The sequence below is a fragment of the Nyctibius grandis genome, assembly GCF_013368605.1.
Source record: "Nyctibius grandis isolate bNycGra1 chromosome W unlocalized genomic scaffold, bNycGra1.pri SUPER_W_unloc_2, whole genome shotgun sequence".
Taxonomy (NCBI): domain Eukaryota; kingdom Metazoa; phylum Chordata; class Aves; order Nyctibiiformes; family Nyctibiidae; genus Nyctibius; species Nyctibius grandis.
Genome location: NW_027167473.1, coordinates 2379504 through 2404743, shown reverse-complemented (window position 1 = coordinate 2404743; position 25240 = coordinate 2379504). Strand labels below are relative to the sequence as shown.

The following is a 25240-nucleotide window of genomic DNA, read 5'->3' as shown; positions in this document are numbered from 1 at the left end:
GGGATCCCAACCAGTTGGCTTCTCTACCCTCCATGTCCAAGCTATTGGCCCTGTTATCCCAGCATTGGAGAAACCAGCTGATAATTGGCTCACCTTCATGGCGGATAAAATCTTTCAGCATGTTTCGTAACTCCTTCAGGGATAGGGAGCGGACCGTTACCTCTGCATCTGACTCTTCGTCCTGCGATGGCCCTGATTGAGAAGGACCCTCTACCTCATTTCCATCCTTGCTGTCCTCTGCTACACAAACGGATTTTCTTTTGTGCTTTCTCCTAGTTACAGGGGCGACTGATACTGACACAGGTTGAGTAGGAGTGGTCATGGCTGCTGTTGCCAAGGTTGGCATAGCTACAGTGCCCGTTGCTGGAGTTGGAGTAGTGGCAGTGCCTGTTGTGGGGGTTGGCATGGCTGTGGTGCTTGTTGTCGAGGCAGCACACGTTGTAGGAGTTGAGGTGGCTTCACAACACCTACACCTGCACCAATATTTAATTTTACACCACACCTAAAAAACGTTTAGGAAAACCAGTAATAGGAGCATGCTACTATGATGGACCCAAGAAAATCCAAAATTCCCAAAATCTGGTGGAGTCAGCTTGTCAGAAAAAGGAAAAGTATGATTTCCCAAAGTGGAGTTAGAAGTGTAGTGAGTAACAACGGCTGACAGTAGGCGCCCGAAGTGCCCCACTAAAGCCGCTGCTACTGATTCCCATCATTGTTCCATGGAGATAAGCTATCGGGGTGATAATGGCCCACTTTATTGAAGAGTAGATCGATACTAAAACCCATAACAAAGCAATGCCTTTCACCCAGCCCCCAGCATTGACAAACCACATGTAAATATTAGTAAAGAATGCATATGGCAGGTAAGGCAATATTAGGACACTTAACTCAGAACAAAACTCTACGCAAACATGATAAAACACTGTGCCTAACGACAAAGACATCGGCATGTTGCAAGCTGTTTTAGTTTCCAACCACTCAAGCCTCAAAGGAAGAAATCTGATACTCCCTCCACTGAGCTACCCAGGTCTCCTCTCACCGGAGCTGAAATGCAAAAGTTTAGGCAACTGTACATAGCCCTTCTCGTGCCCCACATTGGGTGCCAATAAATCTGTTGCCATTTAAAGCTGAGCTGGCTGTCAAGTGGACGACAGATGCTCTCTAATGAACCTTTCCTTTCCCAGAGGGAAAAAGGAAAAGAGAAAAGGGAGAAGGACTGTCCTGGTTTCGTGGGGATAAAAATTATAGAATCACTTTTCTGTTACATTATGTGTCAGTTTGTGTCCAGCTGTGCTATGGTGATCAAGGCCATTAGCAGTTAAATCCAGGGCAGCTGGCCCAGGCTGGCCCACAGGTGTGTTCTTTAACATTATTGTCAGGTTCACTATAAAAGGAAAAGCTTGCTGGGGGAGGGTGGGGCTCTTTTTGCTCTGCTTTCTTTTCCCCCTGCCTTTTTCTCCTTCTTCTCAACAACTGGTATCCCTGGAGTGACTTGCCACCACTCTGTGGGCTAAGTATAATTTTCTGTGTTTTGTATTACCTTTGATATTGGTTTTATTAAGTTATTAAATCTGTTTAAATTTTAACCTGTGAGTCTCCATCCTTTTCTCAATTCTCTTTCTCATTTGGGGAAGGGACATTGGGTGATAGAACAACTGCTTATTGTTTAGCCCTGGGTGTGGGCTAAATGAAGGCAGAGACTTACAGGTTGGAAAATTAAGAGTTTTAATAAACAGTAACAAGGAAAAAGAGTATACTAAATAATGAACTAAATACAAAACCACTACTGAGCTCCCACCGATGACGACCATGTCACCACTGATGCTGCAGAGCAGGCGCTATTGAGTCCCAAACTACACGTGGTAGCAGGTGGGGTAGTAGCTGGGCTTGCATCACTGGGGCAACGCTCTAGTGTTGAGGTAGACCAGGAGGCCTCCCATCCCCCTGGGGTGAAATCGGTGTGCTCAGCTCGCTCCCTGAAATGCCTGTACACCAATGCGCGCAGCATGGGGAATAAACAGGAGGAGTTGGAAATCCGTGTTCGGTCGGGGGGCTATGATCTAGTGGCAATTACAGAGACCTGGTGGGACACCTCGCATGACTGGAATGTGGTCATGGATGGCTATGTCCTGTTCAGGAAAGACAGGCCGCTAAGGAGAGGTGGTGGAGTTGCTCTTTATGTGAGTGAGCAGCTAGAATGTATTGAGTTCTGTCCAGGGGCGGATCAGGAGCGAGTTGAGAGTTTGTGGGTGCGAATTAAGGGGCAGGCTGGCAGGGGTGATACTGTTGTGGGTGTCTATTACAGGCCACCAGATCAGGATGAGGAGGGTGATGAGGCCTTCTACAGGCAGCTGAGAGCAGTCTCGCAATTACAGGGCCTGGTTGTCATGGGGGATTTCAACTACCCTGATATTTGCTGGGAGGCCTACTCAGCCAGCCATCCTCAGTCCAGGAGGTTCCTCCAGTGCACTGATGATAACTTTCTGATGCAAATGGTGGATGAGCCAACTAGGAGAGGAGCGCTGCTGGATCTTATCCTCGCTAACAAGGAGGGTCTGGTTGAAGCGGTGAAGGTTGAGGGCAGCCTTGGTTGTAGTGACCATGAGATGGTAGAGTTCAGGATCTCATGTGGCAGGAACAGAATAGCTAGCAGAATCACAACCCTGGACTTCAGGAGGGCCAACTTTGGCCTTTTCAGGCAATTGCTAGGGGAAATTCCATGGGACAGGGTACTAGAAGGTAAGGGGGCCCAAGATAGTTGGCCTCCTTGGAATTAAACCTTGCAAGAGAGGTCAAGGACAACAGAAAGGGCTTCTTCAAATACATTGCAGGCAAAACCAACACTAGAGGCAATGTAGGCCCACTGATGAATGAGGTGGGGGCCCTGGAGAGAGAGGATAAAAAGAAGGCGGAGTTACTGAATGCCTTCTTTGCCTCTGTCTATACTGCTGGAGGCTGTCCTGAGGAGCCCCGGACCCCTGAGGCCCCAGAGGAAGTCAGGATAGAGGAGGAATCTGTCTTGGTTGATGAGGGCTGGGTCAGGGACCAATTAAGCAACCTGGACGTCCATAAATCCATGGGCCCTGATGGGATGCACCCGCGGGTGCTGAGGGAGCTGGCGGAAGTCATTGTTAGGCCACTCTCCATCATCTTTGCTAAGTCGTGGGCAATGGGAGAGGTGCCTGAGGACTGGAGGAAAGCAAATGTCACTCCAGTCTTCAAAAAGGGCAAGAAGGAGGACCCGGGTAACTATAGACCGGTCAGCCTCACCTCCATCCCCGGAAAGGTGATGGAACAACTTGTCCTTGGTGCTGTCTCTAGGCACATCAAGGATAGGGGGATCATTAGGGGCACTCAACATGGCTTCACCAAGGGGAAGTCATGCTTAACCAACTTGATAGCCTTTTATGAGGACATAACCCGGTGGATAGATGATGGTAAAGCAGTGGATGTGGTCTATCTTGATTTCAGTAAAGCGTTTGACACAGTCTCCCACAGCATCCTCGCAGCTAAACTGAGGAAGTGTGGTCTGGATGATCGGGTAGTGAGGTGGATTGTGAACTGGCTGAAGGAAAGAAGCCAGAGAGTGGTGGTCAATGGGACAGAGTCCAGTTGGAGGCCTGTGTCTAGCGGAGTCCCTCAAGGGTCGGTACTGGGAGCAGTACTATTCAATATATTCATTAATGACTTGGATGAGGGAATAGAGTGCACTGTCAGCAAGTTCGCTGATGACACAAAACTGGGAGGAGTGGCTGACACACCGGAAGGCTGCGCAGCCATTCAGAGAGACCTAGACAGGCTGGAGAGTTGGGTGGGGAGTAGTTTAATGAAATATAACAAGGGCAAGTGTAGAGTCCTGCATCTGGGCAAGAACAACCCCATGTACCAGTACAAGTTGGGGGCAGACCTGTTGGAGACCAGCGTAGGGGAAAGGGACCTGGGGGTCCTAGTGGACAGCAGGATGACCATGAGCCAGCAATGTGCCCTTGTGGCCAAGAAGGCCAATGGCATCCTGGGGTGTATTAGAAGGGGTGTGGTTAGCAGGTCAAGAAAGGTTCTGTGATTCTGTGATTCTGTGAACTGCGTTGAGGAGTGAAGGCAGGAGCGTGTGCAGAGTCCTTCATGCATGCCAGCCATAGGGGAAGAGAGTGTGACCCTTGTGGTCCCTCAGCTTGAAACTGAGTATCACATGGGTGGGATGGAATACCCTGTCAGTCAGTTTGGGTCACCTGTTCTGTCTGCTCCTCACCACAGGAGTGACACTTAGGGTCTTTTCCTTTGTGGAATGAAGAGACCCAACAGGGACTCTAGTTTCCATGGCAACAAGTGCGTGTAATCAACTTCGGAAAGTAAAGTCACTTAAAAGAAACTTAACTGAAAAGTCCTAGTCCAAATCAGGACAGTGTTGAGGTGGAGATTTAGAGGATAAACTTTTTCATCTAGTGTCATTTTAATAAGCATCTTTTTTTATAGAATCGTACAATTGTTTTGGTTAGAAAGGACCTTTAAGGTCATTAAGTCCAACTGTTAGTCTAGGAGTGCCAAGTCCACCACTAAGCCATGTCCCTAAGCACCACATCTACGCATCTTTTAAATACCTCCAGGGATGGTGACTCAACCACTTCCCTGGGCAGCCTGTTCCAGTGCTTGATAACCCTTTTGGTGAAGAAATTTTTCCTGATATCCAATCTAAACCTCCCCTGGCACAACTTGAGGCTGTTTCTTCTTGTCCTATCATTTCTTAGTTGGGAGAAGAGACCAACACCCACCTTGCTACAACCTCCTTTCGGGTAGTTGTAGAGAGTGATAGGGTCTCCTGTCAGCCTCCTTTTCTCTAGACTAAGCCACCCCAGTTCCTTCAGCCACTTCTCATAAGATTTATGCTCTAGACCCTTCACCAGCTTCATTGCCGTTCTTTGGACTTGCTCTAGGACCTCAATGTCTTTCTTGTAATAAGGGACCCAAAAATGAATGCAATATACGAGTTGTGGCCTCACCAGTGCTGAGTACAGGGGGACAATCACTTTCCTTTTCCTGCTGGCCACACTATTTCTGATACAAGCCAGGATGCTGTTGGCCTTCTTGGCCACCTGGGCACACTGCTGGCTCATATTCAGCCAGACATGGATCAACACCCCCAAGTCCTTTTCCACCAGGCAGCTTTCCAGCCACTCTTCCCCAAGCCCCTAACGCTGTATGGGGTTGTTGTGACCCAAGTGCAGGACCCAGCATTTAGCCTTGTTGAACCTCATACAGTTGGCCTCAGTCCATCGATCCAGCCTGTCCAGATCCCTCTGCAGAGCCTTCCTACCCTTAAGCAGACCAACACTCCCACCCAACTTGGTGTCATCTGCAAACTTACTGAGGGTGCACTCGATCCCCTTGTCCAGATCATTGATAAAGATATTAAAGAGAACTGGCCCCAATACTGAGCCCTGGGGAACACCACTTGTGACCAACCGCCAACTGGATTTAACTCCATTCATGACAACTCTTTGGGCCTGGCCATCCAGACAGTTTTTTACCCACTGAAGAGTACGCCTGTCCAAGCCATGGTCAGTGAGTTTCTCCAGGAGAATGCTGTGGGAGACAGTGTCAAAGGCTTTACTAAAGTCCAGGTAGACAACATCCACAGCCTTTCCCTCACCCACTAAGTGGGTCATCTTGTCATAGAAGGAGATCAGGTTAGTCAAGGAGGGCTGGGCCTGATCACCTGGTTGTCCTGTATGTGCCACGTGATGGCACTCAAGATGATCTGCTCCATAACCTTCCCTGGCACTGAGGTCAGACTGACAGGACTGTAGTTCCCCAGATCCTCCTTCCAGCCCTTCTTGTAGATGGGCATCACATTTGCTAATTTCCAGTCACCTGGGACCTCCCTAGTTAGCCAGGACTGCTGATAAATGATGGAAAGTGGCTTGGTGAGAACTTCTGCCAGCTCCCTCAGTACTCTTGGGTGGATCCCATCTGGCCCCATAGACTTGTGTGTGTCTAAGTGGTGTAGCAGGTCTCTAATAATTTCCCCTTGGATTATGGGGGCTTCGTTCTGCTCCCTGTCCCTGTCTTCCAGCCTAGCGGGCTGGGTACCCGGAGAACAACTGGTCTCACTACTAAAGACTGAGGCAAAGAAGGCATTAAGCACCTCAGCCTTTTCTTCATCCTTTGTCACTATGTTTCCCCCCGCATCCAATAAAGGATGGAGATTCTCCTTGTTCCTCGTCTTGTTGCTAATGTATTTGTAGAAACATTTTTTTATTACCTTTTACTGCAGTGGCCAGATTAAGTTCTAGCTGGGCTTTGGCCCTTCTAATTTTCTCCCTGCATAGCCTCACAACATCCTTGTAGTCCTCCTGAGTGGCCCGCCCCTTCTTCCAAAGCTCATAAACTCTCCTTTTTTCCCCTGAGTTCCAGCCAAAGCTCTCTGTTCAGCCAGGCTGGTCTTCTTCCCCACTGTCTCGTCTTTCAGCACATGGGGATGGCCTGCTCCTGCACCTTTAAGATTTCCTTCTTGAAGAATGTCTAGCCTTCCTGGACTCCTTTGCCCTTCAGGACTGCCTCCCAAGGGACTCTGTCAACTAGGCTCCTAAACAGGCCAAAGTCTGCCCTCCGGAAGTCCAAGGTAGCAGTTCTGCTGACCCCCTTCCTTACTTCTCCAAGAATCGAAAACTATAATTTCATGATCACTATGCCCAAGACAGGCTCCAACCATCACATCACCAACAAGTCCTTTTCTGTTTGCAAACAACAGGTCCAGCAGGGCACCTTCCCCTAGTTGGCTCACTCACCAGCTGTGTCAGGAAGTTGTCATCTCCCACACATTCCAGGAACCTCCTAGACTGTTTCCTCTTTGCTGTATTGTATGTCCAGCAGACATCCCATAAGTTGAAGTCCCCAACAAGAACAAGGGCAACTGATTGTGCGATTTCTCCCAGCTGCTTATAGAATATTTCATCTGCCTCTTCATCCTGATTGGGTGGTCTATAGCAGACTCCCACCATGATATCTGCCTTGGTGGCCTTCCCCCTGATCCTCACCCATAAACACTCGACCTTATCGTCACCATCCTCAAGCTCTAGACAGTCAAAACACTCCCTAACATACAAGGCCACCCCACCGCCTCTCCTACCTTGCCTATCCCTTCTGAAGCGTTTATAGCCATCCATTGCAGCACTCCAGTTGTGCGAGTCAACCCACCATGTTTCCATGATGGCAACTATGTCACAGTTTTCCTGCTGCACAATGGCTTCCAGCTCCTCCTGTTTGTTGCCCATGCTGCGTGCATTGGCGTAGATCCCACTATCTTTGTGGGGGGAGAAGCCCTAATTCCTGCATGACCATTCTCAGGCACTTCCATGGTTTCTAACCCATCACTAACCCTTGCACCTCTGCTGCAACGTGGCTCACCATCCCCTGCCTCCACTGAGCTGGCAGACCGAAGGACCTCACTAGCACACCATCAGACAAATACTGGCATGCTGCCCCCAGGTTGTCTCTAGCAAGCCTGGTTTTATCCCCTTCCCCCTTCAATACTAGTTTAAAGCTCTTTCGCTGAGCCCTGCTAACTCCTCTGCATAGATCCTTTTCCCCCTTTGAGACAGGTGTACTCCATGTGTCGCCAGCAGATTTTGGTGCTTTTTTTCCACTTGATTAAAATGTACTAATGTTTATGATAAACTGTGTTTCCTAAAGATTTGTTTTTACACTGTACTGCACTGATGCAAATATGGAAACTATTTCAGGCCTCAATTTCATCCCTTACATTTATTGGTTTTGGTTTTGTTACATCAAGTAATAACCTTTTAAGATAACCTCAAGCTAATGAAAAAATTTAGTATGCTTATTTTGGAAAATAAATCCTGTAATTTTTTTTCACTAATGGCAAGATTGTTTTTAATGTAGAGGTTGAGTATTTTTATTACATTTTATATTTCTGTTTTCTTAAAGGTCACAAAGACAGACTTAGAGAAACTAAAATCTAGCTATAGACAACTAATAAAAGAAGTAAATTCTGCCAAAGAAAAGTATAAAGAAGCTGTGAGTAAAGGTATGACTGACTTGTATTAATTTTATCTATTTATTATTGTGGTTTTAGAATGTACTAAAGCTCTTACAGTGAAACAAGATAATGTTTTTATTTTAAACAACTCAATTGCAGTATTAAAAAAAGTGTCTTAAGTAAGACAGGCTAATTGTCATCATATATACTTGATCGTATTGCATTTGAAAATCAAAACAAATGATAGCCCTTATTTAAAATAAATTGTAACTCTGTTCTTTTAAACTCATGATTCCTTCAGTGGACATATTTGGAATGTAAAATTACTCAAATCAGCTGTAATAGTGGTAAGCAGGTTGCATCTCTGTCTCATCTACATTGTAGCTGCAGCCTATTTGCATCCTGTAATATTTTATGGTTGCTGCAGTGGCAGCAACATCAATTTTTGACACTTAGTAGAATGGATCCAAATTGTTTAACCTTAAGCAAAAGGGGGAAAAAATTTCATTGGTATGCTGGGATTTTTTAAAGCTTTTAAGGGAATGGTGTGTCCAAATTGCATGTTTTTTGATTCCTGTTGATTTGTACTAATGATTAGGTAAATGAGAGCCTTTGTTCTATTGTCTGTTGAAATATCTTGTTAATAATTAGTGTTTTTTACATGCCTTTCTAAGATTATTTTTTTCTTTAAAGAAAATTAATTGGATGGCAGTGTGGAAATGTAATTCCAAGATCCATCTTTACTTTTTGTATGACTGCCTAAAATGATACTTATTTTCCTTGGTTCTGTTGTACTATAATTCATAGTGCAGTATAGTAGTTATCAGTGCTGAGAGAGAGATTGTTTCTTTCCAAATATGTCCACAGTTCTGGGTGAAAACTGATAAATGAATGTGTTGAGGGATTTTAAGAGCATGGCTTCCTCCTTCAGCTGCTCTGGCCCAGGAGTCCCTCCTGCCTGGCTTCTGGAGCCCAGCCCGGTGTGCCCAGGGACCTGGGTTCTCTCTGCCCAGGCTGAGGGATGGGACTGCCACTTTCCCATTTGCAGGTTCAACCATTAGCAAAAGTGAGCATATATCCCAGAGACACAGGTGCATACACAGGCAGAGGACGCTGACATGACCGGTTACACAGACTGCCACAGATAAAGCACTGCCTTCAACATCTCCTATATATAGAACTCACATAAATATAGACAGACAAGTCCCCTTCCTCCTCTGCAGCTGGTAGAGATAGAAGTTCACTAGCAAAAGTAAGTATACATGCAACATTTTAGGTTCACAAGTACACGCACGTTTGCGGATCCCTCAAGTACTGACACAGCCCCTCTCTCTGTCAGGTACCCCTGCCCAGATCCTGGGCCCTCTTACCTGCTTCATGGGTCCCCTACTTGCTGGCTAGTCCAGCTTGATACTCACTAGCAAGCATGCACACACTTATCCCATAGGCACTCCGCACTTGCGAGTCCCCCTAGGTATACCAGCACAGACCCTTGCCCATCTGATACCCCTGCCCAGACCCAGGGCCTCCTACTTGCCAGCTAGTCCAGCTTGAAGTTTGCTAGTGAATACACATGCACACTAGGTTTGGGGAAGATACAGACACTTGGCCCCCACCAGCAGCCAGCACCAGGCACATGGGCTGTGACACGCAGTCCCACTCCAGCTGCTGGCACTGAGCCCCTCACTCACACCAGTCCCTCCCAATAGCTGATTTTCAGGACAAACACTGTTCCCGCACCAGTGGTTGGAGTTTAAAGACCCTCACTCTATCTAGTAGCTGACACTACAGGCCAGGGGCACGTACACCCCTGGTCCAACTCTAGTAGCTGGCACCAAATCCACTCACGCTGATCCCACCCAGTAGCTAGCATTCCAGGCACAAAGTCTGTAGGACCCCACCTAGATTTAGAAATCTATGGCCCCCTCCAACTACTGATGCTAGGACCCTCACTCGCTCTAGTAGTTGACAGCACAGACTGCAGGGCCCCTATACCCCCTGTCTGATTCCAGTAGCTGGCACCAAATTCCACTCACACACACACAGATGTCTCGCCAGTAGCTGGTGCTTGGTCCTTGCAGCACACACACATGAGACAGAGTGAGATTATGCAGAGAGATAGTTAAGAAAATATTTAATAAGAAGATATAAGAAGATAGGATAGACTGTGGTGATCAGGTTCAGGGCTCAGCCAGACAAGTGTACTGACTGGCCCCATTCTACCTGCGACCAACCCCTTTGATAGTTTGCCTGCAGTTTCTTGATAGCCCCTCAATTAGTGTGACTGACCAGGTTTGGTTTTGGTTATTGTCTTTGTTAAGGCTAATTGGTCAGGTTTTATGTCTCTGTGTGTGTCTCCCTCCCTTTCCTTATCCTACCAGCTGAAGAAATAAACACTCTCACACTCCATATATCCTAACCAATTAGTGTGACTGGCCAGGTTTGTTCTTATCACGACCTCCCTTATCATTTGTCCCTCAGGTTTGTCTCTCTCTGTTTTTGTTTATGGCTCCTTTGACCAGATACCTTTAAAGGAGCAGACACTCTCCTTCCATATACCTTTACAGCGTGTAAAGACAAAAAGGCATTGGATAAGAGAAATTATACTTAGCGCTGTTTAGCTTAATTTTTTTAACTGGTGTTCACGTTCATTTAAAAATGTAAATATATACTCATTTGTTAGTTTCATCTAGTTCCCTATCTGTCCTCTATGTTGCTTTAATTTGAAGTTTATCCCCAAGTAACTACATAACATGGGAACTTATAGTACATAATATTAAAATTATAACAGGGTGTTGTGATCTAATATATTCTTTTTATTCCTTCTTTCTATTTTAGTTCTGGTCATTGTTCTTCATTCCTTATGCACCAAACTTTCCCATTGAAATCAAAGAGTGTTTTGGCTATTCAGGAATTGCAATATTTTGATGTTTTCCTGATTAACTGATGTGGTGGGTTAACCTTAGATGGTTGCCAGGTTTCTACTAAGCTGCTTTCACTTCCCCTCCTCAATAGGACAGAGGGAGAAAATAAGATGAAAAAAGCTCGTGGGTTGAGAAAAGGACAGGGAGATCCCTTACCAATTACAGTCACGGGCAAAACAGACTTGCCTTGGAGATGATTAATTTAATTTATTGCCAATTAATAACAGAGTAGGATAGTGAGAAGCAAAGACAAAACTAAAAACACCTTCCTCCCACATTCCTCTTCTTCCCAGGCTCAACTTCACTTCTTTGTTCCTAACTCTTCTGCCCTCCCCTGAGCAGTGCAGGGTGGATGGGGAATGGGGGTTGAGGTCAGTCCCTAACAGTTTCTCTGCTGCTCCTCCCTCCTCATGCTCATCCCCTGCTCCAGTGTGGAGTCCCTCCCATGGGATACAGTACTTCATGAACTGCTCCAATGTGGGTCCTTCCTATGGGCTGCATTTCTTCAGGAACTTCTCCTGCATGGGCCCTTTCCATGGGGTACAGTCCTTCAGGAACAGACTGCTCCAGTGTGGGTCCCCTACAGGCCACATTTCCTGCCAGAAAACCTGCTCCAGAATGGGCTTCTCTCCATGGGCTGCAGCTTCCTTCAGGGCATATCCACCTGCTCCAGTGTGGGGTCTTCCACAGGCTGCAGGGTGGATGTCTGCTCCAATGTCGTCCTCCGTGGGCTGCAGGGGAATCTCTGCTCTTGCCCCTGATACACCTATTCCCTGTCGTGGGGGAGATTTTAGACTGCTTAAAGAACCACTGCCAAAAGTATCAGCAAAAGTGGTTTTATTGAAGTAAGTTGTTGTAAAAATGAGACTTAACAAAGTCTGATGGCAAGATTCAGTCTATTACTTACTGCACAGAGGATGTAATAATAATTGAAAGTTAACAATAGAAAATCTTAGTGTGCTATAATACAAGTTATATGCAATTTTGGTCACTTACCAAGGATCTGCAGTTGGTAAGGGGGGGTCTCAGCCTTGAAGAGTAACCTTGAGAAGCATCCCAGCTCAAGGGGAGACCGCTGCTGTGCAGCCAACTGCTTAGCAGGGAGAGTTCAAAAAAAGCTCACTCAGGCTGTCATATTTATGGAATAAAGTGGTTGGCTCGTAGTCAAATTACATGTGATGGAAAAGATAAGCATGAGATTCCTTGTACCCACAACTTTCTTTGTTCCTTGACAAATTAGTCTTGGAAGAACCACTGGTATTCATGTGTTAATCGCATGATCGGTGTTCCAGTTTCCAAGCTCATATGAATCAATGCTTGCCATGTCACCCTGTTCCTGTGTGGGTTTTCAAAGAACAGATTGGAACTAGAGAAGTTCATGGCCCTGTTACAGACTAGGCCTTCACTTCCTTCGGAGCCTGAGCCAAACTACCACTAGTTTGGTCAAGGAGTCGAGTGCATCTGTCACATTCCCTCTCCTTCACTGACCTTGGTGTCTGCAGGATTGTGTTTCTGAGTTTGGTTCTCACTCCTTTCTCTCACAGCTGCTGCGCAGTGGGTTTTTATACCCCATCTTAAATATGTTTTCACAGGGGTGCCACCAGTGTTGTTGTTTGGCTCAGCTTTGGCCAGTGGTGGGTCTGTTTTGGAGCCATCTGGAACTGGGTCTGTCTAGCATGGGGGCAGCTCCTGGTGCCTTCTCACAGAAGCCACCCCTGCAGCCCCCCTGCTACCAAAACCTTGCCATGTAAACCCAATACAACTGTACTGGTTTTGGCTGGGATAGAGTTAAATTTCTTCATAGTAGATTGTATGGGGCTATGTTTTGCATTTGCACTGTTGATAACACACTGATGTTTTAGTTACTGCTGAGCAGTGCTTACGCAGTGTCAAGGCCTTTTCTGCTCCTCACACTGCCCTGCCAGCAAGTAGATTGGAGGTGAACGAAAAGTTATGAGGGGACACATTTGGGAGAGCTGACCCCAACTGACCAAAGGGATATTCCATACCATATGATGTCATGCTCAGGAATAAAACTAAGGGGGAGGTTAGTGGGGGGGCTGCTGCTTGGGGACTGGCTGGATGTCAGTCAGTTGGTAGTGAGCAATTGTTTTCATTTGCATCACTTGTCTTTCTTGGATTTTATTTTCCTCTCTCTTTGTTATTCTTTTCTCTTTTCCTTACAATTTTTTAAAAATATTATTATTTCTTTTCAATTATTAAACTGTTTTTATCTCAACCCACAAGTTTCTTTCTCACTTTTACCCTTTCAATTTTCCCCCATCCCACGGTGGGGGGGGGGGAGGTGGGGGGGGTATGTGTGTGAACAGCTGTGTGGTGCTTAGTTGCTGGCTGGGGTTAAACCATGACAAAACCAAAAAAGTGCTGTTTTAAAGACACTTAATTCTATTGTGGTTTTCCTTAACCTTCTTATTCCTTCTTCCATTTAGTATCACAGAATCACAGAATCACAGAATGTTAGGGATTGGAAGGGACCTCGAAAGATCATCTAGTCCAATCCCCCTGCCGGAGCAGGATTACCTAGACCATATCACACAGGAACGCGTCCAGGCGGGTTTTGAATGTCTCCAGAGAAGGAGACTCCACAACCTCTCTGGGCAGCCTGTTCCAGTGTTCGGTCACCCTCACCGTAAAGAAGTTTTTCCTCATATTTATGTGGAACCTCCTGTGTTCCAGCTTGCACCCATTGCCCCTTGTCCTGTCAAGGGATGTCACTGAGAAGAGCCTGGCTCCATCCTCATGACACTTGCCCTTTACATATTTATAAACATTAATGAGATCACCCCTCAGTCTCCTCCTCTCTAAGCTAAAGAGACCCAGCTCCCTCAGCCTCTCCTCATAAGGGAGATGTTCCACTCCCTTAATCATCTTCGTGGCTCTGCGCTGGACTCTCTCTAGCAGTTCCCTGTCCTTCTTGAACTGAGGGGCCCAGAACTGGACACAATATTCCAGATGCGGCCTCACCAGGGCAGAGTAGAGGGGGAGGAGAACCTCTCTCGACCTGCTAACCACACCCCTTCTAATACACCCCAGGATGCCATTGGCCTTCTTGGCCACAAGGGCACACTGCTGGCTCATGGTCATCCTGTTGTCCACTAGGACCCCCAGGTCCCTTTCCCCTACGCTGGTCTCCAACAGGTCTGTCCCCAACTTGTACTCATACATGGGGTTGTTCTTGCCCAGATGCAGGACTCTACACTTGCCCTTGTTATATTTCATTAAATTTCTCCCCGCCCAACTCTCCAGCCTGTCCAGGTCTCTCTGAATGGCTGCGCAGCCTTCCGTTGTGTCAGCCACTCCTCCCAGTTTGGTGTCATCAGCGAACTTGCTGACAGTGCACTCTATTCCCTCATCCAAGTCATTAATGAATATATTGACTAGTACTGGTCCCAGTACCGACCCTTGAGGGACTCCGCTAGACACAGGCCTCCAACTGGACTCTGTCCCATTGACCACCACTCTCTGGCTTCTTTCCTTCAGCCAGTTCACAATCCACCTCACTACCCGATCATCCAGACCACACTTCCTCAGTTTAGCTGCGAGGATGCTGTGGGAGACCGTGTCAAACGCTTTACTGAAATCGAGATAGACCACATCCACAGCTTTACCATCATCTATCCACCGGGTTACGTCCTCATAAAAGGCTATCAATCAAGTTGGTTAAGCATGACTTCCCCTTGGTGAAGCCATGCTGAGTGCCCCTAATGATCCCCCTATCCTTGATGTGCCTAGAGACAGCACCAAGGACAAGTTGTTCCATCACCTTTCCGGGGATGGAGGTGAGGCTGACTGGTCTATAGTTCCCCGGGTCCTCCTCCTTGCCCTTTTTGAAGACTGGAGTGACATTCGCTTTCCTCCAGTCCTCAGGCACCTCTCCCGTTGCCCACGACTTAGCAACGATGATGGAGAGTGGCCTAGCAATGACTTCCGCCAGCTCCCTCAGCACCCGCGGGTGCATCCCATCAGGGCCCATGGATTTATGGACGTCCAGGTTGCTTAATTGGTCCCTGACCCAGCCCTCATCAACCAAGACAGATTCCTCCTCTATCCTGACTTCTTCTGGGGCCTCAGGGGTCCGGGGCTCCTCAGGACAGCCTCCAGCAGTATAGACAGAGGCAAAGAAGGCATTCAGTAACTCCGCCTTCTTTTTATCCTCTGTCTCCAGGGCCCCCACCTCATTCATCAGTGGGCCTACATTGCCTCTAGTGTTGGTTTTGCCTGCAATGTATTTGAAGAAGCCCTTTCTGTTGTCCTTGACCTCTCTTGCAAGGTTTAATTCCAAGGAGGCCTTAGCTTTCCTAGTTGCCTCCCTACATCCTCTGACAACAGACTTATATTCCTCCCAAGTGGCCAGCCCCTCCTTCCATGATCTGTACACCCTCTTCTACCCCTTGAGTTTGCCCAGCAGTTCCCTGTTTAACCATGCAGGTCTCCTGGTACCCTTCCTTGACTTCCTACCTGCTAGTATGTCTTACATTATTATATTTCATACTTAATTTCACTTTCTCTACCCACCTTAGTGTAAATCTCAGTTAACAAACTGATCCTCAGAAAAATGTTGCAGCTTTTTTTTTGCCAAGAATTGCAAAATTAAATGTCTTGCAGCTTCTCTTGCCCCCTCCCCCACTGTGTTCTTGATTACAAATATTTTTGTAGTTGTAGTGGTGTAGATAATAAATCAGTAAATCAGTTGCAGGTCAACTGAGCTGTTGTAATTTTTTTAAGCTATGGTATTTTCATAGGGTTTCTGAGCCCTTGAATTGTCAAGCTGGTTTGTGAGGTGAACAAGTTATGGAGGTCTGAGTAACTAGTGGGTTTTTTACAAATTATGTGCTATTAAGAGATATGCTTTTTCTTAATATGCAAACTGGTTCAGTTTTTCAGGATTTCAGGAATTGTTGAAAACAAGGGAAGGTACAGTGTCTACCAGAAGATTGGGAGGGCATAACCAAGTATTGGAAATAAGATGAAAAAGATTTTGTTAAAACAAAAAAAGACGTACATCAGCTCTTACAAGAAATTTGTTTTTAAAGAGCACAAAAAGGACTCAGCAGTTAGGGTAAACAGTCCAAGTTCATCATTATAGATAAGAACGAACTTGAAATAGAAAAAATCTTTACTGGTAAAGTAGTATATGAAGAATGACCTAAAGAAGTAATGCTTTTAATGCTAATAAGACCAGGGCTAGATTGTAGTATTTGGGAACATCTTCCAGGCCCAGCGTCATATCATGGCTATAGCAGGGACAATATCTTGGCATGTGCTTTCTTTTGTTACCAAGGAACTTGGTTTCTGAAAGAAGCCTGGACAAATGCATAAGGAGAAAGTTATCTGCTCTAGCCCACACCCTTATCTGAACAATCAGAGATCTAGAAATAAAGGATGTGCCACAGCTCATCTTCTATCAGGGCAGTTACAGTTTAAGAGAGCTAATAGAGAAATGAAACATTAATATCTGAGGCATGTACTGAAGCTGTCTAGAAAGTTCCTTGATAGCCAACAGACAGCAGTAAAAAAACAACAGAGGATTTGACAAATGCTTTAGGATTTGGAAGGATGTTTGTCATGGGTGTACGCTACCACCTGAGCTGCTTTACGTAAGTTCTGTGTCAGAGTGAGAGAAGTACTGTTAAGTAATGTGGAAGGAGTTTGGGCCCAGAAAGACTTTCTGCTAATGATTAGGAAGACAAGGATTATAGCAATTAATAATAAACATGATTTAAGATGATTTTTGGTGGTTGCATAAGCTACTGAAGAGGTGAAAGTATTGGAGTATCTGAGGTTTATGGTAAATGTTAAAGGAAGCAGCAATAAAAAATATCCTGGGAAGATTTATTACTACATCTCAGGTTCTGCTGTATAAGATAACAATTTTGGAGAGATCAGAGTTGACTTTTCTTTTTATTTTCTCATAAAACACCACATGAAAGAAAAAACAAAACAAAACAATAACAAAACCCTTTTTGAAAAGAACTGCAGAACAGCAGCATGCACTTTAGGATTGTGAGGTTCAATAGAATAGATATATTTCTATTTTAGAAAGGATAAAGAAAATTCTACTGTTTCTCATGAAAAATTACAGCTGAAATTAATGAAAACAAAAAAAAGGTGATTGCTACCATGTCTCATTCACAGGTGTCGTCTTTTTATTTTTTAAAGGGGTGAGGGTGAGGGAAAGTATCTATGCTGTGTCCCTTTGCGTTTTTAAAAAGTCTTCTGGATCAACTCAGAACTGGGAGTTAACAAAAGAAGGTAGGAAAGAGCATTTGATTATCAGATGCTGTTCAGTTGCCTAGTATTAGGGTTTGAAATAATACCTAGATTTTTTTTTTTTTTATATTTGGTAAGGTATTTTGATCCTGTTTGTTGCTACTTTTCCAAGGTAATTAAATTGTACCTTTGAAAAGCAGTGCTTGGGTGAATATTAAATATTCTTTAGCATTTAGTAGATTTATAGTTTTTTGTGATCTGATCTAATTTTTACCTTCCATGATAGTGTGTTGACAGTGAATGTGTCCTTCAGTGCCTTACAAGTTTGGATGATAAAGATAATATTTATGTAACATATCATTAGACTTCTCTAATGTATAGCACAAAATAATATCCTTGGATTTTGGGTAGCTGGCATCCAATATTATCAAAGATCATCTTAAATTTGAAGCACGACTTCTATTAGCCTCATACTATCTGTGAGCATCCAGCACTTCTGCAAATCAGACCTGGAGTACCAAATTACTCCTCAGAAATGAGGAATGTCCTATAAAAGAAATGAATGTTTTATAAAAGCTTGTTTTGAGTAACTGTCACGGTTTAAGGCTGGGCCGGCTATTAAACCTGTGGCAGACGCTCTCTGTTAACCCTCCCCCCACCCAGAAGGGAAAGGGAAAAGGGAAAGAGACTTCCGGGTTGGAAAGTTAAGCCAGTTTTAATAAACTATAATAATGAAAAAGAGTATAATAATAATAATAGAAATAATCAAATATATACAAATATATACAAATATATATACAAAACCAAGATCGAGCTCCCCTGAAGTCAGCCACATCACCACTGGCACTGCAGGGCAGGCTCCGGGAAGGCCCAGGCTGGGCCTAGTGACGGTCGAGAGCAGGAATGCACGGATCGGGATTGGGGGCAGCAGGAAAACGGACAGAGTCCTCTTCGGACACCGGCCATAGCAGAAAGAGAGCGAGACCCTCGTGATCCCCCCACTTTATACCGAGAATGACGTGTATGGGATGGAATACCTTCGTTGGTCAATTTTGGGTCACCTGCCCTGTCTGCTCCTCCCTGCAGGTGCAACCCCCCTTCTGCTCTTCACTCGTAAGCAGTGAGGAATTTAGCAGTGACCTTGGTTTCTCTAAGACTAAGTACAGCAAGAGCCTTTCTGCATAACATCCCTACCGGTGCCTCAGCGATAACTACAAACTTTGAGCGTTATCAGTCCTGGAAGCAGACACTGTCTGCAAAACATGCAGTTACTTTCAGAAAGTGCAGTTACTTAGAGGAGACTTAGCTGAAAGTAAAAATCACTGAAAGGAAAATTGGCCTGGTTTAGGCCAAACCAGGACAGTAACTTACCTAAGATATAAAGCTATTAATGGAGATTGGGATAGAATTTAGTTCTCCAAAGCAATGTTTGACTTGAGAATACCATTTTTCCTTTGATTTCCTTACCAGTGAGTTCTAGTCTCTCTCCAGGGCAGTCCAGTTCCACTTTTGTAAAATAGTACTCTTGATAGACTCCTTTCCTCTGGTAAACAGAGTCTCCGTTATGGTATCTGGACTCATCTGTCTAGAGCAGAGGTGGGCAATTACTGCATAGAAAATCTGACTTTGTCTTCTGTCCCTGGGCTAGAGCATGCTGAATTACTTGTAAATTTGCACAATACCTTTACAAGCCGGTCAACCTAAGAAGTTATGCAGGTCACACAAAGGAACAATTTAGAAATTTCTCTATTTTTGCAAGTGTAATGATATTGAAATTTGACATGGGGTCAGTGTGGTGCAGGGTCTTCCAGGGCCTGCAGTGTGAATATCTGCTCTGGCATGAGTTCTTCCACAGGCTACAGGGGAATATCTGCTCTGGTGCTTGGATCACTTCCTCCTGTTCCTTCTCTGACCTTGGTGTTAGCACTGCTGTTTCTAGCTTCTTCCCTTCCCTGCCCCAGTCCTCTGCCTGTCCAGCATTTTTGGCCTTTCTTAAATATGTTTTCACAGAGGTGCCACCAACTTCGCTGATGGGCTCAACTTTGACATGTCTTAGGTCCGTTATGGAGCTGTCTGGAACTGGATATGTCCGGCTGTCGTGGTATCCTGAGGTGCATTAGGAAGAGTGTGGCCAGCAGGTCAAGGGAAGTTATTCTCCCCCTCTACACTGCCCTAGTGAGGCCCACCTGGAGTACTATGTTCAGTTCTGGGCCCCCCAGTTCAAGAAAGACAAGGAACTACTGGAGAGAGTCCAGCAGAAGTCTACAAAGACGATTAGGGGACTGGAGCATCTCTCTTATGAGGAGAGGCTGAGGGAGCTGGATCTGTTTAGCCTGGAGAAGAGAAGACTGAGAGGGGATCTTATCAACGCTTACAAGTACCTTAGGGGCGGGTATCAAGAGGATGGGGCTAAACTCTTCTCAGTGGTGCCCAGCGACAGAACAAGGGGCAATGGGCCCAAACTGAAACATGGGAAGTTCCATCTGAAAATAAGGAAAAACTTCTTTACTTTGAGGGTGGTAGAGCACTGGAACAGGCTGCCCAGGTTGGTTGTGGAGTCTTCTCTGGAGATATTCAAAACCTGCCTGGACGCAACCCTGTGCAACCTGCTCTAGGTGAATGTGCTTTAGCAGGGGGTTGGACTTAGATGATTTCCAGAGGTCCCTTCCAACCCTAACCATTCTGTGATTCTGTGTTTGACCCGGCAGGCAGCTAAAAATTCACGCAGCCGCTCGCTCGCTTTCCCCCCGCCCCCTGGGGAATGGGGGAGAGAATCAGAAAGGTAAAGGTAAAGAGACTCGTGGGTTGAGATAAAAACAATTTAATGATTGAAATAAAATATAATAACAACAATGATAATAATAATAGAACATACAAACAAGTGATGCACAGTGCAACTGCTCACCACCCGCTGACTAATGCCCAGCCCATCCCTGGCTAGCGATCCCGGAGGAGAGAAACCCTGAAACCACAATCCCGGAAGAGAGAGCGCGCAACTTCCCGGCCAACTCTCATCTATATACTGAGCATGACATTGCATGATATGGAATATCCCATTGGCCAATTTGGGTCCATTGCTCTGGCTATGCTTCCTCCCAGCTTCTTGTGCACCTGCACACTAGCAAAGCATGGGAAGTTGAAGAGTCCTTGATTTCTTAGCAACAACTAAAAATATCAGTATATTATCAACATTCTTCTCATACCAAAATCCCATACTACAGCCAAAACACAACACTATTCTAACTAAACTACTAAGAAGAAATTTAGCTCTATCCCAGCTGAAACCAGGACACCAGCACAGGAGGCAGCCTGAGGAGGACCCCAAACTGGAGCAGTGGGATACTTCCTGAAGTAATTGCAGCCCATGGTGAACCCACACTGGAGCAGGAGAAAAGTGTGAGGAGAAAGGAGCACAGCAGAGAGGAACTGTTATGTACTGACTCTTTTGGAAAGATAGGAAGGGAAGAAGGAGGAGGTGGAGTTGCACTTTATGTAAAAGAGAAATTTGAGTGTATGGAGGTTTTAAAGGTATGTCCTTTTATGAGGACATAATCCGGTGGATAGATGATGGTAAAGCTGTGGATGTGGTCTATCTCGATTTCAGTAAAGCGTTTGACACAGTCTCCCACAGCATCCTCGCAGCCAAACTGAGGAAGTGTGGTCTGGATGATCGGGCAGTGAGGTGGATTGTGAACTGGCTGAAGGAAAGAAGCCAGAGAGTGGTGGTCAATGGGACAGAGTCCAGTTGGAGGCCTCTGTCTAGTGGAGTCCCTCAAGGGTCGGTACTGGGACCAGTACTATTCAATATATTCATTAATGACTTGGATGAGGGAATAGAGTGCACTGTCAGCAAGTTCGCTGATGACACCAAACTGGGAGGAGTGGCTGACACACCAGAAGGCTGCGCAGCCATTCAGAGGGACCTGGACAGGCTGGAGAGTTGGGCGGGGAGAAATTTAATGAAATATAACAAGGGCAAGTGTAGAGTCCTGCATCTGGGCAAGAACAACCCCATGTATGAGTACAAGTTGGGGGCAGAGCTGTTGGAGACCAGCGTAGGGGAAAGGGACCTGGGGGTCCTAGTGGACAGCAGGATGACCATGAGCCAGCAATGTGCCCTTGTGGCCAAGAAGGCCAATGGCATCCTGGGGTGTATTAGAAGGGGTGTGGTTAGTAGGTCAAGAGAGGTTCTCCTCCCCCTCTACTCTGCCCTGGTGAGGCCGCATCTGGAATATTGTGTCCAGTTCTGGGCCCCTCAGTTCAAGAAGGACAGGGAACTGCTAGAGAGAGTCCAGCGCAGAGCCACGAAGATGATTAAGGGGGTGGAACATCTCCCTTATGAGGAGAGGCTGAGGGAGCTGGGTCTCTTTAGCTTAGAGAGGAGGAGACTGAGGGGGGACCTCATTAATGTTTATAAATATGTAAAGGGCAAGTGTCATGAGGATGGAGCCAGGCTCTTCTCAGTGACATCCCTTGACAGGACACGGGGCAGTGGGTGCAAGCTGGAACACAGGAGGTTCCACATAAATATGAGGAAAAACTTCTTTACAGTGGGGGTAACTGAACACTGGAACAGGCTGCCCAGAGAGGTTGTGGAGTCTCCTTCTCTGGAGACATTCAAAACTCGCCTGGACGCGTTCCTGTGTGATATGGTCTAGGTAATCCTGCTCCGGCAGGGGGATTGGACTAGATGATCTTTCGAGGTCCCTTCCAATCCCTAACATTCTGTGATTCTGTGATTCTGTGAGGTGAGCTATGGAGTCCACAAGCGTTCTATTGAATGCCTTTGGATTGAGACTGGAGGGATTGTCACCAAGGGGGATCTTATCTTAGGTATCTCTTACTTATCTCCCAATGAGGACGACAAGGCTGATGAAACCTTACTTCGTCTGCTCAAGGAAGTGTCAGAGCCACCAGAACCTGGTCCTCATGGGTGACACAAATTACCTGGACATTTTTTGGGAAAACAACACAAGTCATCCATCAGGTTCCTGGAATGCATTGAGGACTGCTTCCTGCTACAGATGCTGGACACGCCCACTACGAATGGCGCATTGCTAGATTTACTGCTCACAGGCTGAGAAGACTTACTTGACAACATAACTACCAATGGTAGCCTTGGATACAGCAATCACAACATTGTGGAGCTTAAGATCCTGCCGAGCATGCTGAAGACCAGTAGTAGGACAAAGACCCTGGATTTTAGGAGAGCCAACTTCAAGATGCTCAGAGCCCAGCTGCAAGAGATTCCATGGGAAGCATCCGTGGAGGGCAAAGGAGCTTGTGAGTGCTGGGAATTATTCAAGAACAGCCTCCTGGAAGCACAAGAACAGTCTATCTCCTACAAAGGGTAAGGAAGAAGGCAGAACAAGAGGACACCCTGGCTTAACAAAGAGCTTTTGGCTGTGCTTAAAAGCAAAGCAGCAGCATATTGGCTATGGAAAGGTGGCCAAATAGCCATCGAGGACTACAAGAACCTTGCTAGGGCATGCAGAGATACAGTCAGGAAGGCTAAGGCTCAGCTAGAACTGAAATTGGCCAGAGATGTCAAGAACAACAAGAAAGGGTTCTTCAGGTATGTGAGCAGTAAGCAGAAGCACAGGGAAGACAGAGGCCCATTGATAAATAGGGTGGGGAAGCTAGTCACTAATAATGCTGGCAAGGCAGAGGTTCCAAGTACCTTCTTTGTCTCTCTCTTTACTGGCATAGCTGGACCCCAGATCACAGGATCAAGTAGCTATGGCAACGCATGTGTTGACCCACCAGTAGTGGAGGAAGGGCTGGTCTGCGGCATCTTGCAAGGGCCCAACCCACATAAATCTATGGGAAATGGCTGACATTGTTCCGAGGCCACTGTCTATAACCTTTGAAAAGTCGTGGAGATCAGGGGATACCCCTGATGACTGGAAGAGGGCAAATGTCATACCCATCTATAAGGAAGGCCCAAAAGAGGACCCAGGAAACTGCAGGCCTATTAGTCTTGCTTCAATCCCTGGGAAAGTAATGGAACGAACCCTCCTAGAAACTATCACAAGCCAAATGAAGCAGGTGATTGGGAAAAGCCAGCACAGATTTACCAACAGCAAATCAAGCCTGACTAACCTCATCACCTTTTACAACAAAATAACATTTTCTGTCGACATGGGGAGAGCAGTGGATGTTGTTTACCTAGACTTCAGCAAAGCATTCAACGCTGTTTCCCACAGTCGTCTTTCTCCTGGACAAACTGGCAAGATACAGACTGGATCGGTGGTCTGCAAGATGGGTAGGAAACTGGCTAACAGTCCACACTCAGAGGGTAGTAGTCAATAGTTTTTACTCAGGCTGGCAGCCTGTCACAAGTGGGGTCCCCCCAGGAAGCAATACTGGGCCTCATGCTGTTCAAGATCTTCATAAATGATCTGGATGATGGGATTAAAAGCACCCTCACCAAGTTTGCTGATGACGCTAAACTGGGTGATGAGGTGGACACGTCAGAAGGGAGAGCCATTTTACAGAGAGACCTGGGCAGGCTGGAAGAGTACGCTAGCAAGAACAGTATGAAGTTTCACAAAGACAAGTGCAAAGTCCTTCACCTGGGTCAGAATAACCAAAGAGCCCAGTACAGGCTAGGATCTGTGTGACTGGGGAGCAGTCTTGCTGAAAGGGACCTGGGGGTCCTGGTGGGCAACAAGCTGAACATGAGTCAGCAGTGTGGTGCTGCAGCAACAACAGCAAATCGCATCCTGGGCTGCATTTGCAGGGGCATTACTGTCAGAGATAGAAACATGATCATCCCACTCTACTCAGCACTTGTCAGGCTGCACCTGGAGCACTGTGTCCATTTCTGGTCCTCACAGTTCAATTCAAGACAGACTGGAGAGGGTCCAAAGGAGGGCCATGAAGATGATCAAAGGGCTGGAGAACCTGCCCTATGAGGAAAGACTGAAGGAGTTAGGTCTCTCCTCCCTGGAGAAGAGAAGGCTCAGGGGGGACCTCATCATAGTATTCCGGTACTTACAGGGTGGCTACAAAGAGGATGGAGGCTCTCTCTTCACAGAGTCACAAGGAGAAGACAAGGGGCAGTGGGTACCAGTTGCACTGGGAGAGGTTTCATCTCACTATAAGAATGAATTTTTTTACAGTGGGAACAATCATTCACTGGAACAATCTCCCTAGGGACGTGGTAGTCCCCATCACTGGAGGTTTTCAAGATGTGATTGGACAGGGTGCTAGATAATCTCATCTAGGCTCCCTTTCCCATGAAAAGTTGGACAAGATGATCTTTCAAGGTCCCTTCCAAACTGGGCTGTCCTGATTCTATGACTGTAACCCCCCATCCTCCCCCTGTTGTATTGGGGCATGGGGTAGATGAGTTGGGAGTGAAGTTAAGCCTGGGAAAAGGGGGGAGTGGGAAGGTGGAGTTTTAGGGGTTTTTTCTTGTTTCTCACTAAAGAAATCTATTTTAGTTGGTAGTAAATTAAATTTCCCCAAGTTGAGTCTGTTGTGCCTGTGATCGTAACTGGTAAGCAATCTCCCTGTCTTTTTCTTGACCCATGACCTTTTTCATCCTATTTTCTCCCCCTGTCCTATTCAGGAGGGGGAGTGAGCAAGCAGCTGGGTGGGCATCTGGCTGCTGGCTGAGGTTAACCCACTACAATCCATTTTTGTGCCCAATGTGAGGCACCAAAAAGTGCTGTGGTCAGTTGACCCAAGCTGGCAGCCAAACACCCAGCCTGCCTCTCACCCACTCCCCTCTCCCATGGGATGGGGAGAAAAATATAAGGAAGGCGAGAAGACTCGTGAATTGAGATAATGACCGTTTAATAGAGAATGCAAATCTCTGTGCACAAGGAAAGCAAAAAGAGGAAGTGATTCACTGCTTCCCATGGGCAGGCAGCTATCCAGCCCCTTCTTGGAAAGCAAGGCCTCAGCATGTGTAATGGTTGCTTGGGAAGACAAACAGCATAACCACAACTGTCCCCCGTTCACTTAGTGCCATGGTCTAGTTGACATGGTGGTGTCAGGGCAACGGTTGGACTCGATGATCCCAGAGGTCTCTTCCAACCTGGTTGATTCTGTGATTCTCCTTGAGCTTTTATTGCTGAGC

At 46.3% G+C, this 25240-nt stretch overlaps 2 protein-coding genes across 2 annotated transcripts in view; both read left to right on the top strand.

The window, feature by feature from the left end:
* Nucleotides 1-25240, top strand: part of LOC137677142 (tyrosine-protein kinase Fer-like) — a 276620-nt gene that overhangs the window by 53361 nt on the left and 198019 nt on the right. Inside the window, exon 5 of the mRNA XM_068424347.1 lies at nt 7945-8044. Within this exon, the coding sequence (XP_068280448.1) occupies nt 7945-8044 (100 nt within the window). The remainder of the gene's footprint in view (nt 1-7944; nt 8045-25240) is intronic.
* Nucleotides 16498-24739, top strand: LOC137677138 (uncharacterized). The gene is given in 6 exon segments (XM_068424345.1): nt 16498-16538; nt 19113-19207; nt 20716-21146; nt 23508-23671; nt 23991-24219; nt 24728-24739. Coding segments are annotated over 6 exon segments (972 nt in total).